This window comes from Stigmatopora argus, chromosome 1, assembly GCF_051989625.1.
Source record: "Stigmatopora argus isolate UIUO_Sarg chromosome 1, RoL_Sarg_1.0, whole genome shotgun sequence".
Lineage (NCBI taxonomy): Eukaryota > Metazoa > Chordata > Actinopteri > Syngnathiformes > Syngnathidae > Stigmatopora > Stigmatopora argus.
In genome coordinates, this window is record NC_135387.1 from 8,705,238 (window position 1) to 8,717,599 (window position 12,362).

The 12,362-nt window shown below is 40.9% G+C and overlaps 1 protein-coding gene across 1 annotated transcript; it reads right to left on the minus strand.

Annotated features, from left to right (window-relative positions):
• Window positions 1–638: 638 nt before the first annotated feature.
• On the minus strand, window positions 639–9,919 carry crfa4 (cytokine receptor family, class I receptor 4). The gene is made up of 8 exons (XM_077600683.1): window positions 9,839–9,919; window positions 6,051–6,189; window positions 5,793–5,962; window positions 4,445–4,623; window positions 4,218–4,371; window positions 3,851–3,941; window positions 3,691–3,760; window positions 639–1,505 (listed from the first exon to the last, which is right to left on the minus strand). Exons 1-8 carry the CDS (start codon window positions 9,903–9,905, stop codon window positions 972–974), a joined length of 1,404 nt encoding a protein of 467 aa, XP_077456809.1. The 5' UTR covers window positions 9,906–9,919; the 3' UTR covers window positions 639–971.
• Window positions 9,920–12,362: the final 2,443 nt, after the last annotated feature.

A 12,362-nucleotide genomic window follows, 5' to 3' on the forward strand; every position in this document is an offset into this window, starting at 1 on the left:
CTAAACTGGTCACCAGTCAGCCGCAGTGCACACATAAAGACAAACAACCATCCGCACTCACAATCATACCGCCACCAGCGGCGGGAATCGAGCCCGCGCCTGTCCGCACCGAAGTCAGGCAAATGAAACTAAACACTATGATCCGGCTGAATTTAGGTTACTTCAAGCCGTTTCTTCACAAGACTATTTACATTTTTACAAAAGATTTATGTATTCGCCACCATAACATTTCAGAAAAATGAAATTCAGTTTTTCTAGTAAATTCTTTCTGAATGTCAATCTTTTGTAGTTTAAGTTGAATATACAGAAACTGTATTTGATGAATTATTTAAAAAAAGGTTATTTTAACAATTTTAATACTGTCAAACTTTTGTGTACCACAGGAGGAACTGGCATAGCATACATTGGAGAAGCACTCACCCAGATGTTGTGAGCTTTCAATGACATTAAGCACTTTCACCTCTGTCATCAGCCGCCTTGTGGTGTATAGGTTCACTCGCCTGATTTCGATGCGGGCAGTTGCGGGCTCAATTCCCGCTGGCGGCGGTATAATTGTGAGTGTGTAGGGTCGTTTCTCTCTCTCTGTGCCCTACGGCTGAATGGCGACCAGTCTAGGGTGTAGTGTGCCTTTCACGCAAAGTCATCTGGGTTAGGCTCCAGTAACACCCGCAACCCTTTCAAGGATGCGCGGTATGGGAAATGAGATAATGAGATAATGAGATGATGAGATGAGACCTCTGTCATCATGATGACTGCTGTAAACTTCCTCATTCCAATCCAGTTTCATGACAATTGAGAGCACAATGTTGGACACGGTTTAATCAGTGTTTCTTACCAATTAAAGTGTCAAACGAGTGTCACTGACTTCTCTGCGAACCAGAAAATATCCAGCGTTTGCACAGTCCACAAAAACAAAGAAAATGGTCTTATTTGACAGTTTCTTGTTGGCCAAATCCAGTTGCGATTTTATCTTAGTAGCTCTCATTAGTTACAGCCGCATCTTCCTTTCGGGTTTGATACTCGGCCATCTTCTCCTCATTTTCCTCCTTCTCGTGTGAATTCAACTTGGGGAATTGCGGGAGCTCGCAGTAGGCCGGCGGCAGGCACGGCACCAACTGCACCCCGTCGCTGTCTGTGAGCTGCACACAGCTGTAGAGCTCCTGCAGGGGGCTGACGGGGGAGGGGGCCGGCGGGGGTGCACTTGGCTGCCCCATGGTGCTATAACTTCCCTCTGTAACGGGCCATGACGTTGGCGGGAAGCCCTGAGGAGGTGCCACGCAGTACGGGCTTTGCACATACGTTGTTGAGAGTTGATGGTGGATACCAGTGGGCAAGTCTTGCGGGACGGTGAAGGCATCTGTCACCTGGCCGGGTGACTCTTTGGGCGCGGTGAAACGGATGCTGTCGAGGTGTACTGGTTCCCAAACTTCATTGTCAATGATACTGGGAGGGAAGTAGCTGTGGAAATTATTGAGGTGGTGGTTTATTTCTTCTAAATTCCCCTTCTGAGGACACAAAAAAGGGGACAAAAATTATACCCTTATAAAAGAGTTTATGTTAACCCTACATTTGGAAAATGTTGGAGAAAGACAAAGTGCTTAACTTTGGTTTATCAAGTGATTAATTGTCCTAGATTATGCCGTTCTATATGTCCACACGAAAGACAAAAAACATGCTGCACAGGAACTCACAGATGCAATGACGAGTGTGAATAAATCATCTCATCTCATTTTCTGAACCACTTTATCCTCACTAGGGTAGCGGGGGGTGCTGGAGCCTATCCCAGCTGACCTCGGGCCAGAGGCAGGGGACACCCTGAATGTTGGTGGCCAGCCAATCGCAGGGCACACAGAGACGGACAACTATTCACGCTCACACTCATACCTCGGGGCAATTTAGAGTGTACGCCTATCACACATGTATTTGGAATGTGGGAGGAAACCGGAGTACCCGGAGAAAACCCATGCAGGGGAGAACAGGCAAAGTCCACACAGCTGAACCGACCTAGATCTGAACCCACTCAGCCGCCGGGCTGCCCAGCGTGAATAACTGGCTTGAAAAATCCCAACTACGCCTTTTTGCACCGGTGAATCGTAATATAACATAAACAAATGTAAATGAACTTGGATTACGATGCAGACATACTCAAAAACAAGTTTAATCTAACCTTACACTAAACTTAATTCTAATTTTGTTTTACATTTTTATACCTTTCCCATTGAAATGAACTAAAAACAAATTAATTCGTTCCTACCCTCTGAAAAACACGAAAAACAGGATATTGGATTGGAAAAAAAAAGTTTTATTTCTTCTAATCGCCATCTATTAACAAAGTAAAGGTTGGCTGTTTGACCCGACTCCACCCTCACTTTCACTTTCGATGGGCTGTTTGCTGTTGTATTCCGTTCAAAATGTTCCGAAAATGATGCACACAAATGTCCTCAGAATAGTATAACGCATGACCACTTGCCAACGAGAAGTAGTCTTGAATTAGCGATCGCTCCGGCATTCGCGCTGAGTGACGGAAAAAAACACTGAAAAAAATGCAAAGCTCCGCCCAGTGCTCGTAGATATCTGTTATACACAAAAGAGATGCGGCAAAAAAGCCAGTGCGCTATAATCATAAACAGCCTCACACGTCTTGGCCACCTGGCTTTCTCGCATCTCGAAATTTTTCTCGTATCTAGAGATAATTATTTGCTCTAAATTTTACTCGTATCTCGAAATGCTCGTATGTCGGGGTACTCGTATGTCGAGGTACCACTGTACACTTAAACATATCTAAGACGGTCTGAATGTAATACTTCTCAAAAAGTGCGACAAATAACAGTGACCCCAACGTTTTTATCCAGGGAAAAAAAACAATGTAGTCCAAGACCTTAAATACCTCGGAATCACCCTTGACTCTCAACTTGTCTAAAAACAACAGATAACAAAAAAACACAATTAAATTCAATTTGTCCAATTTCAGGTTCATTAGAAACAATCTAACGCCCGAGTCAGCAAAACTATATTTTGACTCAATGATCATATCAGACATGACTTACTGCCTAACAAGTTGGTCATCGGCCTGCAAAACAATCTCTAAAATCAATTGAAACCATTATAAGCACGCTCTGAAAGTATTGGACAGAAAACCAAAAACGCACCACAACTGTTGAATATAAAAAAAACACACACACACAAACGGCTGAGCTGGGACAATACTGTTAAACATGCAGATTCCACCTTAGTTTACAAAATCCTCCATCACAAAGCTCCTCCTCCACTCCAAGATTTTGTACAAAAAAATTCCAACACATCAACAAGGGCTGGCTCTAGAGGTGACTGTGTAGTTCCCTTCAAAAAGAGTGCATTCAGCCAAAGCACCTTCTCTGTCCCTCCCTCACATACCTGGAATTCAATACCAATTAACATACGTGAACCTCTGCCAATCATCTTAAAGCCCGGCTGTTAGACAAACAAAATTGCGATCACAACGCTGTCTAAAACTGTGCTACTTGTGTGTGTGTGCGTGTGTGTAGCATGTGTCGTCGTTTATGTTCAACCTACACAAGGGACTAAAGATGGAAATGAGCTCTCGGCTACAATCTTACATATGTACATATGTATGTTCATTAACATGAATATGAATATGTTCATTAATATGTGCTGTCCCTTATTAGTTAAATCAAACTGTAACTCAGTTACCTTCAAATGAAGTGAGTCAATGCCAATAATGCGCGGTCTTGGGATAGGTGGCAAGAAATATTCTTTCACTCTGTAAGGTAAAGCAGTTGGACGCAAGATTTCAGGGAAAGGCACACTCAGACTTTGATTTCACATGACGAAAAGGAAGGTAAATCCTCACATGACACATTGTGGCGAGACACGCACGGCGATAGCAAGCAACACCACGACGCATGCGCTCGTCACCAGAATTAGCACCAGCAGTTTGTCTTCTTCAGCAAAGAAATGAAGAAAAAAAAGATAAGATTAGATAAAATATGAAAAAAAGAAGAAGATAAGATTAGACAGAATATGAAAAAAAATGTTGACAACATTTTTTTTGTTCCGTCAGCTGATCAGTGGCTTGCGGCAAGAAAATTGCTCCCTGCGACGTGTGTGTCACATTTATGTGCTGTGCTTTTGCCTTTTTGTATCAAATCGATACATGTTCACCCCCCACGGAGACAACTCCACACGTGAGGACATTACCGTCAGTGAGTTCATTGTACCTGCTGGAGCCTGGGAAGGAATGCTCATCATCCCCAGCTGGCTCCAGTCGCTCCAGATTCCGTAATTGTGCGAGCGGCAGCGTACCCGAAGCACGTAGTCGTCCATGGGAAGGCCCAGCAGTTTGACTTGAGGCTCCCGCATTGAACTCTTGACCTGCCGTCGATGTGACAATTTGAACATTTTTTTCCCAACTTTAGTCCTATTTCTTATTGTATTCCTCTTTTACCTTCCACTTGTCGGGTTCACTAACTCGTCTGTATTGCAGCTCGTACACCAGCGTGATCCAGCCGTACTTGAGGTCGCCGGGTCTCGGGTAGACCCAGGACAGCAGTACGTCATGGCCTATCTCGTCCCCTTCGGCCTTTATCAGTTGATACGTCAGGTTGATGGGCGCTTCGGTCTGAACTGTGAAAGGGATCGGAAAATATAACGTCCAATCATTTGCCATGGACTCTGATTTGGAAGGATGAGATAGCCCAGGTAAATAGGCGATGAATGAAGAAAAATCTTTTTTTAAACTAACTTTCAAAAATAATTGTATTGTATTTAAAATTATTTATATATTTTTTATTACATACTCCTCTTTTTAAAATAACTTGATATTCATAATTTATAATAAGAATCATTTTTTCCCCAAGTTTTTACTATTTAGATACTAATATTTTTTTTCCTCCTAGAATGGATCCTTCAAATGGAATTTCATTCATTCATTCATTTTCCAAACCGCTCTATCCTCACTAGTGTGGCAGGGGGTGCTGGAGGCTATCCCAACTGACTTCGGGCACGAGGCTGGGGACACCCTCAATTGGTGGCCAGCCAATCGCAGGACACGAGGAGACAAACAACCATTCAAGCTGACACTCATACCTAGATGCAATGTAGATTGTCCAACCAGCCTACCATGCATGTTTTTGGAATGTGGGAGGAAACCGGAGTACCAGGGGAAAACCCACGCAGGCTTGGGGAGAACATGCAAAGTCCACACAGGTGGACTGACCTGGATTTGAACCAACGACCCCAGAACTGTGAGTCCGACGCGGTAACCACTCATCCGCCGGGCTGCACTAACTGAATTATATTTAAAAATATTTAGATCAGTGGTTCCCAAACTATCTTACCTGACGCCCCCCTGCTTGCTTCCAGTAGACCCGCACGCCCCCCCCCCCCTCCCTCCCACTTCCTCTTTTGCTCATGTGAACTTAGTGTATTTTATTGCATTTATTTCTTAGCATTGTTCAGGAAAACAGATCTATGTTAATAGAAAATGGGTTGGACCGTTGGAGTGACTGCTATAATAATATTTTGCATGTATTTAATGGCAGATATTTGTTCTTTGATTTTATTATTCTTATAATCTATTTAAAAAAATTTTTAGCAGATGACTTCACGCCCCCCTTGAATTCTCTTTACGCCTCCCTAGGGGGGCGCGCCCCCCAGTTTGGGAACCACTGATTTAGATATTCTGGGATTCTATGCTCATATACATTCACTTTCATACACTGCACTAAATATCTATCATCTGTTACATTGACTCATGTTACTGCTTTCAAATCTTTTCATTTCGCTGCACTTACCAATGTCAGCCACATCAAAGCAGTGCTCTGGCGACGTAAAGTTTTGTTGCGCCGTGATAGCCGTGACGTTCATGCAGTAGATGTTCCATATGGCTGTGTGGCTGCTGTCGAAATGGCAGCTGTTGGGACCAGCGCTCTTGTAGTCTGGACACTCACCTTTAGGCTCTTTGCTGAGTGAAAACAATTAAAAAAACACTTTAAACCAATGGACAATTGCTTGTCCTTCTCTATTCGGAAATATAAGGAGTGTGCTTTTACTCTTTGGAATAGGTGAGCACGTAGTTGACCTCCTCCCCTTCCGTCAGTTTGGTGAGTGGATGCCACCTGCAGGTGAACACCTCCATGTTGGGCGAGCGGCAGTGGTAGATGAGAGGCCTGGTTGTCACGGCATCCCCGCCTGCAGGTGAGGAATCTTCAGGTTAGTCCAGTGTTTTTCAACCTTTTTTGAGTTGCAGCACACTTTTTTCACTGAAAAAGATCTCAAGGGACACCACCATCTGATAATCTTTTAATTTCAAACTATGTCACCTATATTAACAATAGTCATTCTCATCAAAGTTTTATCAGCAGGAATCACATAAACCTCCAAAAATATTCCAAAATCCAAATATTCACACTGACCTAATGTCACCAAATGTTGATGTCTGCGAACCCTGAACAACTGAACAAAGTTCAAGCGATGCAAAAATAAGTATTGTAATGTTTTTAATCGCATTTTATGACTTTTCTCCAAATGTTACTTAAATCTCCTAATATTACACACACTTTATGTCGCCAAAAGTTGATGCCCTAGAAACCAAACAACTTTCGGTTCACGTTAGAGAAAAATAAGCAACAAAATGAGTGTTTCACAATTTGAATCTTGTAATAGTATAATCTATAATTTAACGTTCATCATATATTTTGATTTTAACCTTGCAATAGTTCAATTTTAATCCCGTTATATTCATATTAATTGTTCTATCTGAATATTACATTGTATGACTTCTTGCAATTTCCTGCAGCACACCAGACCATTGCTCACGGCACAGTGGTTGGAAAACACTGGGTTAGTCAAACACATACTCTGCATGCACGTTAACATTCATATTAGTTGCTCAGACATGAAACCTACACTTAGTGGAGGTTCAGCATCGAATATTTAGCTTCGACATCGCTCTTGTTGAATAACCTCGGGCCGTTGACACGCCTCGTCAAACACGCGCAAAGAAAGACGGCCCACCGAGCGAAATTGATGGCCGTCCGCAGCAGGCGGGAACATGGTGGCCACCGCACCATTACAGAAAGATAACCGTCACAGAGTCAAGCAGGCGGAAAGGCTTGCAGCGATCATTCATCGCCAGCCTGTCAAAGTCAAGTTTTTGGAGTGATATTTTGTTCTAAAAAACATTTTTTAAATAATTGTTATGGTCAAACAATTAAACTGTATTTTTTTATTGATTGATTTATTTTCATCAATGAGCTAAATTATCTAGATGAAAAATATATTTAATGTAAACAATTTTCCATACCTTAAAATTTAAACATTTAATTTTTGGTAGAGATTTTGCTTGGATTCAATGTTTACAGTGAGCATTATTTTCCAATTGTTTGGTTGCCATCGACGACGATTGATGCCTGAGGAAGGGCAGGGACTACAACATTTTGACTCATAACCTGTATCCGTTTTAGCTACCGCAACCAAGATGGCGCCGTTCAAGTGGCAGCCGGTGGCGGTAGCTCCGTCCACTCTTGCTGGTTTGTGTTTTTGCTGCTTTTCTGTCTTAATGATTTGATTTGGTGATTCTCAATTATCCTATTTACTTTAATTTGCTTTGTACTTTGTGCTTTTGCTTTGTTGTTCTGTCTAATCACCCTCTTACTACTGCCACAATAAAATTTCCCGAAAATACGGGATGAATAAAGTTATCCAATCCAATCCAACCTGGAATTGAGGACAAAAAAAGTCCATTCAATTTCAAAATGGAGTGGATGTCTATTGCCATCATTGGTAAAGAATAAGATAAAAATCTCAAAACGATAACAAAAAATACAAGAACAATTTCTATTGTTTCTGATGATTTAAATTAAAATCTTGTCTATTTTTTCCTGAGTGGTCATAAAGTCTGCAAAAATGTTTTGAGAGAATTGCTGAAATGTATTAGAAAGCTTAATGCAACTGGTTCAAGGATTATTATAAAGCAATTTTTCACCACAAAATTTGTACAAATTTTTAAAGAATATTTTTTCCTGACCAATGGCTTCAACTGAAGAAAAACTAAACGTGTCCTTTAATAATCATGGTGGGTTATGAAAATCTAAAAAAAGATCAGCGGGAAAACAATAAAACAAAAAGATTCATACCGGGAACTGCAAGTTTATTAGCCACATTTTTCCAACTCCTTGTTATCGCAAATTGTAATCCGTTTATCACATGGCACTAATGCAACGCATTTAGGCCTGTAGACATTGTCGAGGCGATCTGCAGAAACTGATGATGAATCAGAATGTTCAAAAAATAAGAAAACATCCAGTGAGCGAGAGTTTCCCTAACGATGTCAAAGGTCAGGGGAGAATGGCCAGACTGGTTCAATGTGATAGAAAGGCAGCAATAACTCAAATAATTAGCGGGATAACGTGCCATGGCATAAAGTTCAAATGATCTCAGAGCAGCAGAAAAAATTTGCCGTGACCGCATGACGCTTTCATGTCAATATGGCGCAAACACGGAGGAATGATTCCAATAACTAGAAGGATTAAAGCAATTCTGGGGGGTGAAAGGAGGTCCAGCAAAGTACTAGCATGGTGTACCTAATAAAGTGCCAGATGAATCTAACTGCACCTGCTTGGCGCTTGGTGAAATTGGGTTAACATCTGCGTGTTAAAGCGTAACTATACTACACTGCTCCAGTATGGTGGTCAAAACACACATTCTTTATTGATTTAGCCAAAAAGTAAAAGAAATATAGGCTTTAAGATTACCCAATAGGGTGGCCCGGCGGTTTAGTGGTTAGCCGTCGGCCTCACAGTGGGGGTTCAAATCCAGGTCGGTCCACCTGTGTGGAGTTTGTATTTTTTCCCTGGGCCTGCGTGTTTTTTTTCTGGGTATTCTGGTTTCTTCCTACATTACAAAGACATGCATGGTAGGCTGATTGGACACTCTAAATTGCCCCTAGGTATGAGTGTGAGCGTAAATGGTTGCCCGTCTCCTTGTGGCCACCGATTGGCTGGCTACCAATTCAGAGTGTCCCCCGCCTGTGGCCCGAAGTCAGCTGGGATAAATTCCAGCACCCCCCGCGACCCTAGTAAGGATAAAGCAGTTGAGAAAATTAGATGAGATGAGACTACCCAATAAACACTTTAAACATTAGAAAAGTATCCCAATTTTGTATGAAATGTGTATGCAGATGTGTCTGCAAAAAAAGAGAAAAAATATAAGAAAAATATTTATTAAGCCATTAAACAATAAAATTTTCCAATAGGGGTAATTCCAAGTGGCCTTTAAGTACACATGCTTAAACACACTACTTAAAATTATGTTACGCACTCAAAAAACCTCAAGAAAAAAACTATGTAATGACAGAGGGTTGAAGCCACACCAATCAGGAACTAACCACCGGCTGGAGCTGATCAAAGAGGCTTTTGGTCGGAGGGTTGCGCAAACTCTGTCGGTCTGGGGCCAATCCCCCTGCCGGACCCTGCAGCGGCTAACCCTTCACGGGCTGGCTCTAACCTCCACCTACAGCACGCTGACCTTGGTTCCCGCATCATAGAGAGGCAGCTTTCCTCAAGCCAAAAAAAAGACCTGCAAGGTGTTGGGAGATAACCAATGGGAAAGCAACTCTACCCCGACAATTTCAAAATAAAATACCAGGTACAGAAAGTATATTTATTTTTCGCAGGAAAGTCTGAAAAAGATGATAATTCTCCATCTTTCAGCAAACGACAATGCCGACCTGTCTCCTCCTTGAATTGGTGACCAAGGAAGTAGCTTGCTAAGTAACAAACAGACAGACACAATGGTCCCGCAACCCCCTCCCTTGTCCCCCTGCTATGCTAGGTCTCACCTGCCGCTTGTCCGACCCTGGATTGGCTGTCCGGTTGTTGTCGTGTGTTGCAGCCAATTGATGTCATAAGCAGACAGAGCAGCAGCCCCACCATCCTTGCTCAATCTGTCAACACAAACAAACAGACTTTTCATAACTCTGTGGGAAAGTTGGCCCGCAGCAACGGGAGCTTTCCCTAGTCATGAGACATATCACAAGGATGAACCCACCCCAAACACCCCCCCCCCCTCCTCTACCGCCCCCTCACCAATATCAAATCACTGTAAAACATAGGAGTAAGCTCCAAATGAAGTACCATCGGTTGAAAACAAATTTACAAGTAAAAAGGACATTTCTGGGGAAAATGCGTGGGGGTTGCTTTGCTCTCGCATGGGTCATTTCCTGTAGATTTCCAGTCACTTCCTATTAATCCTGAGGCATTTCCAGGGGATTTCCTTATAAACCCGTTCACTGACATTGGAAGGTATAGACATCCAATATAGTTCTATTGCAAAGGCTGGCATACAATTTAGAGTGTCCAATCAGCCCACCATGCATGTTTTTGGAATGTGGGAGGAAAGCGGAGTACCCGGAGGAAACCCACGCAGGCCCCTGGGAGAACATGCAAAGTCCACACAGGTGGATCGACCTGGACTTGAACCCAGACCTGTGAGGCCGACACGCTAACCACTCGCCCCACTGGGCTGCCCTCTTTTTAATTTTAACCATTAAAAAATGTGTTTGAGCTTTTTCGAAAAATGTTTCTTTAATGCTATTGAAAGAATAGGGCCATTGAATAAATATTTAAAATGTGAAAAATGCTCCTTTAGAGCAGTCATAACAAAAGGAAAGTCGTTGATTGATTTCTTGAGTGTGTTTCTATGCCAGGATTACTAAGTGATCAATGTAAAAACTCAAATTTTAGAGCAAATCTGATTAATTTCTCATGGTTCGGTGCTGGCCAACGAGTTAATCATTGTTTCGTGTACTTGCAATAATCTTTGAGGCTAATAATAATAATATAATCTGTCAGAAATCAATAGAATATGACCTACCATTTCAATGTTACGAGTGGCTCCCTAGTGAGCTGTCACCTGTCGGTCATCCCTTAAGGTTAGTTAGACTCCACCTGTTTTTTTTCTGAGCATAAAAGCTTCTTACTTTAATCAGCTTCGGTAGCGCTCACTTGATGGCCGTTGTATAGTCACCAGGTTTCATGGGGATCTTTGAAATTGACCCAATTGGCCGGCAACATATTTTTACACCTTCAACAGAGTCATCCAATGGTCTGTCAGTCCAATAGCCTTAAAGTTGATCAGATAAAGGATGCAGCATCCTTTCTGGATGTCTGCTTGGTGATAGACGACTTCGGAATTTTTCCAAGTCGACAGTAATGTGACGATTGTCAAATCTATCTCGACGGGTCGCGTTTAATGTCATGTCAATTTCTACACTAAATACCTAGCAGATAGTACACATGAGACAACATATCAACTGAGGCATTTGTCATGATGACTCATGGCAAGTACGCCCGTATATGGGAGGATTTATAATGATGCAGATGATAGGTTAATCTATTTTTTACATTCAGATCCAAGTCAAATTACAGTCAAAAGGCGATAGTACGATCAGTATATATATAAATATATATATATATATATATATATATATATATATATATATATATATATATATATATATATATATAAATATATATATAGTATATATATATACATAGTTGAATGATTTTTTTAACATTTTAAAGCAATTTTAATGCTAATTTGAGGCGTTTAAGGCAGGTCTGTGGTGGAATCATTACATTTGGTAAAGGTCTTTTGAATGTTAAGTCACAGCCAAGACAGAATGATTTGGTGTTTAAAAGCAAAAGCAATTCACATTAAAAACAGGATCCATATGTCGAAATAATGCTAGTTATATGAACTCACAGGTGACAACCAGAGACATTTTTTAATTAAAAAAAAAGAGGACATTGAGCTTTCCATGATTTTTAGTTTTAGAATGTTTATTCATCTTTTTCTTTTTTTCAATTAATAAATAATAAATATTAAAAAAACACTTAACTTTTTTTAATGAGGAAAAAATTAAAATATATATTAAAAATTGATTTTTTTAAAAATCCTGAGGTCTTTTTGAATGGGAAAATATTTTTCATAAAATAATTCAACCACGTCCATACGTTTTGTACTTTGTTTTTCTACTTAATAAACAAAAAGATGTGCACATAAAGAGAAAAATGACAGACTATTTATTTTTCTTTTGTTTATTTAAATAAAAATGAATAAAAACAAGTAAATAGATCAATAAAAACATTAAAAGTCAAATTCATGGTGTGACAAAAGTCAACTGGGATAGGCTCCAGCAATCCTTGCGATGATAAGTGGTACAGAAAAATAATGAATACAAACAAATAAAAAAACAAATGAATTAACCATCAAAATAGTGATCGATTCATTTGATCATTGAGGAATTCCGACGGCCCTCCTTTTGCAGCCTGCCAAAAGAAACCATTGCTACAATGGCTGCA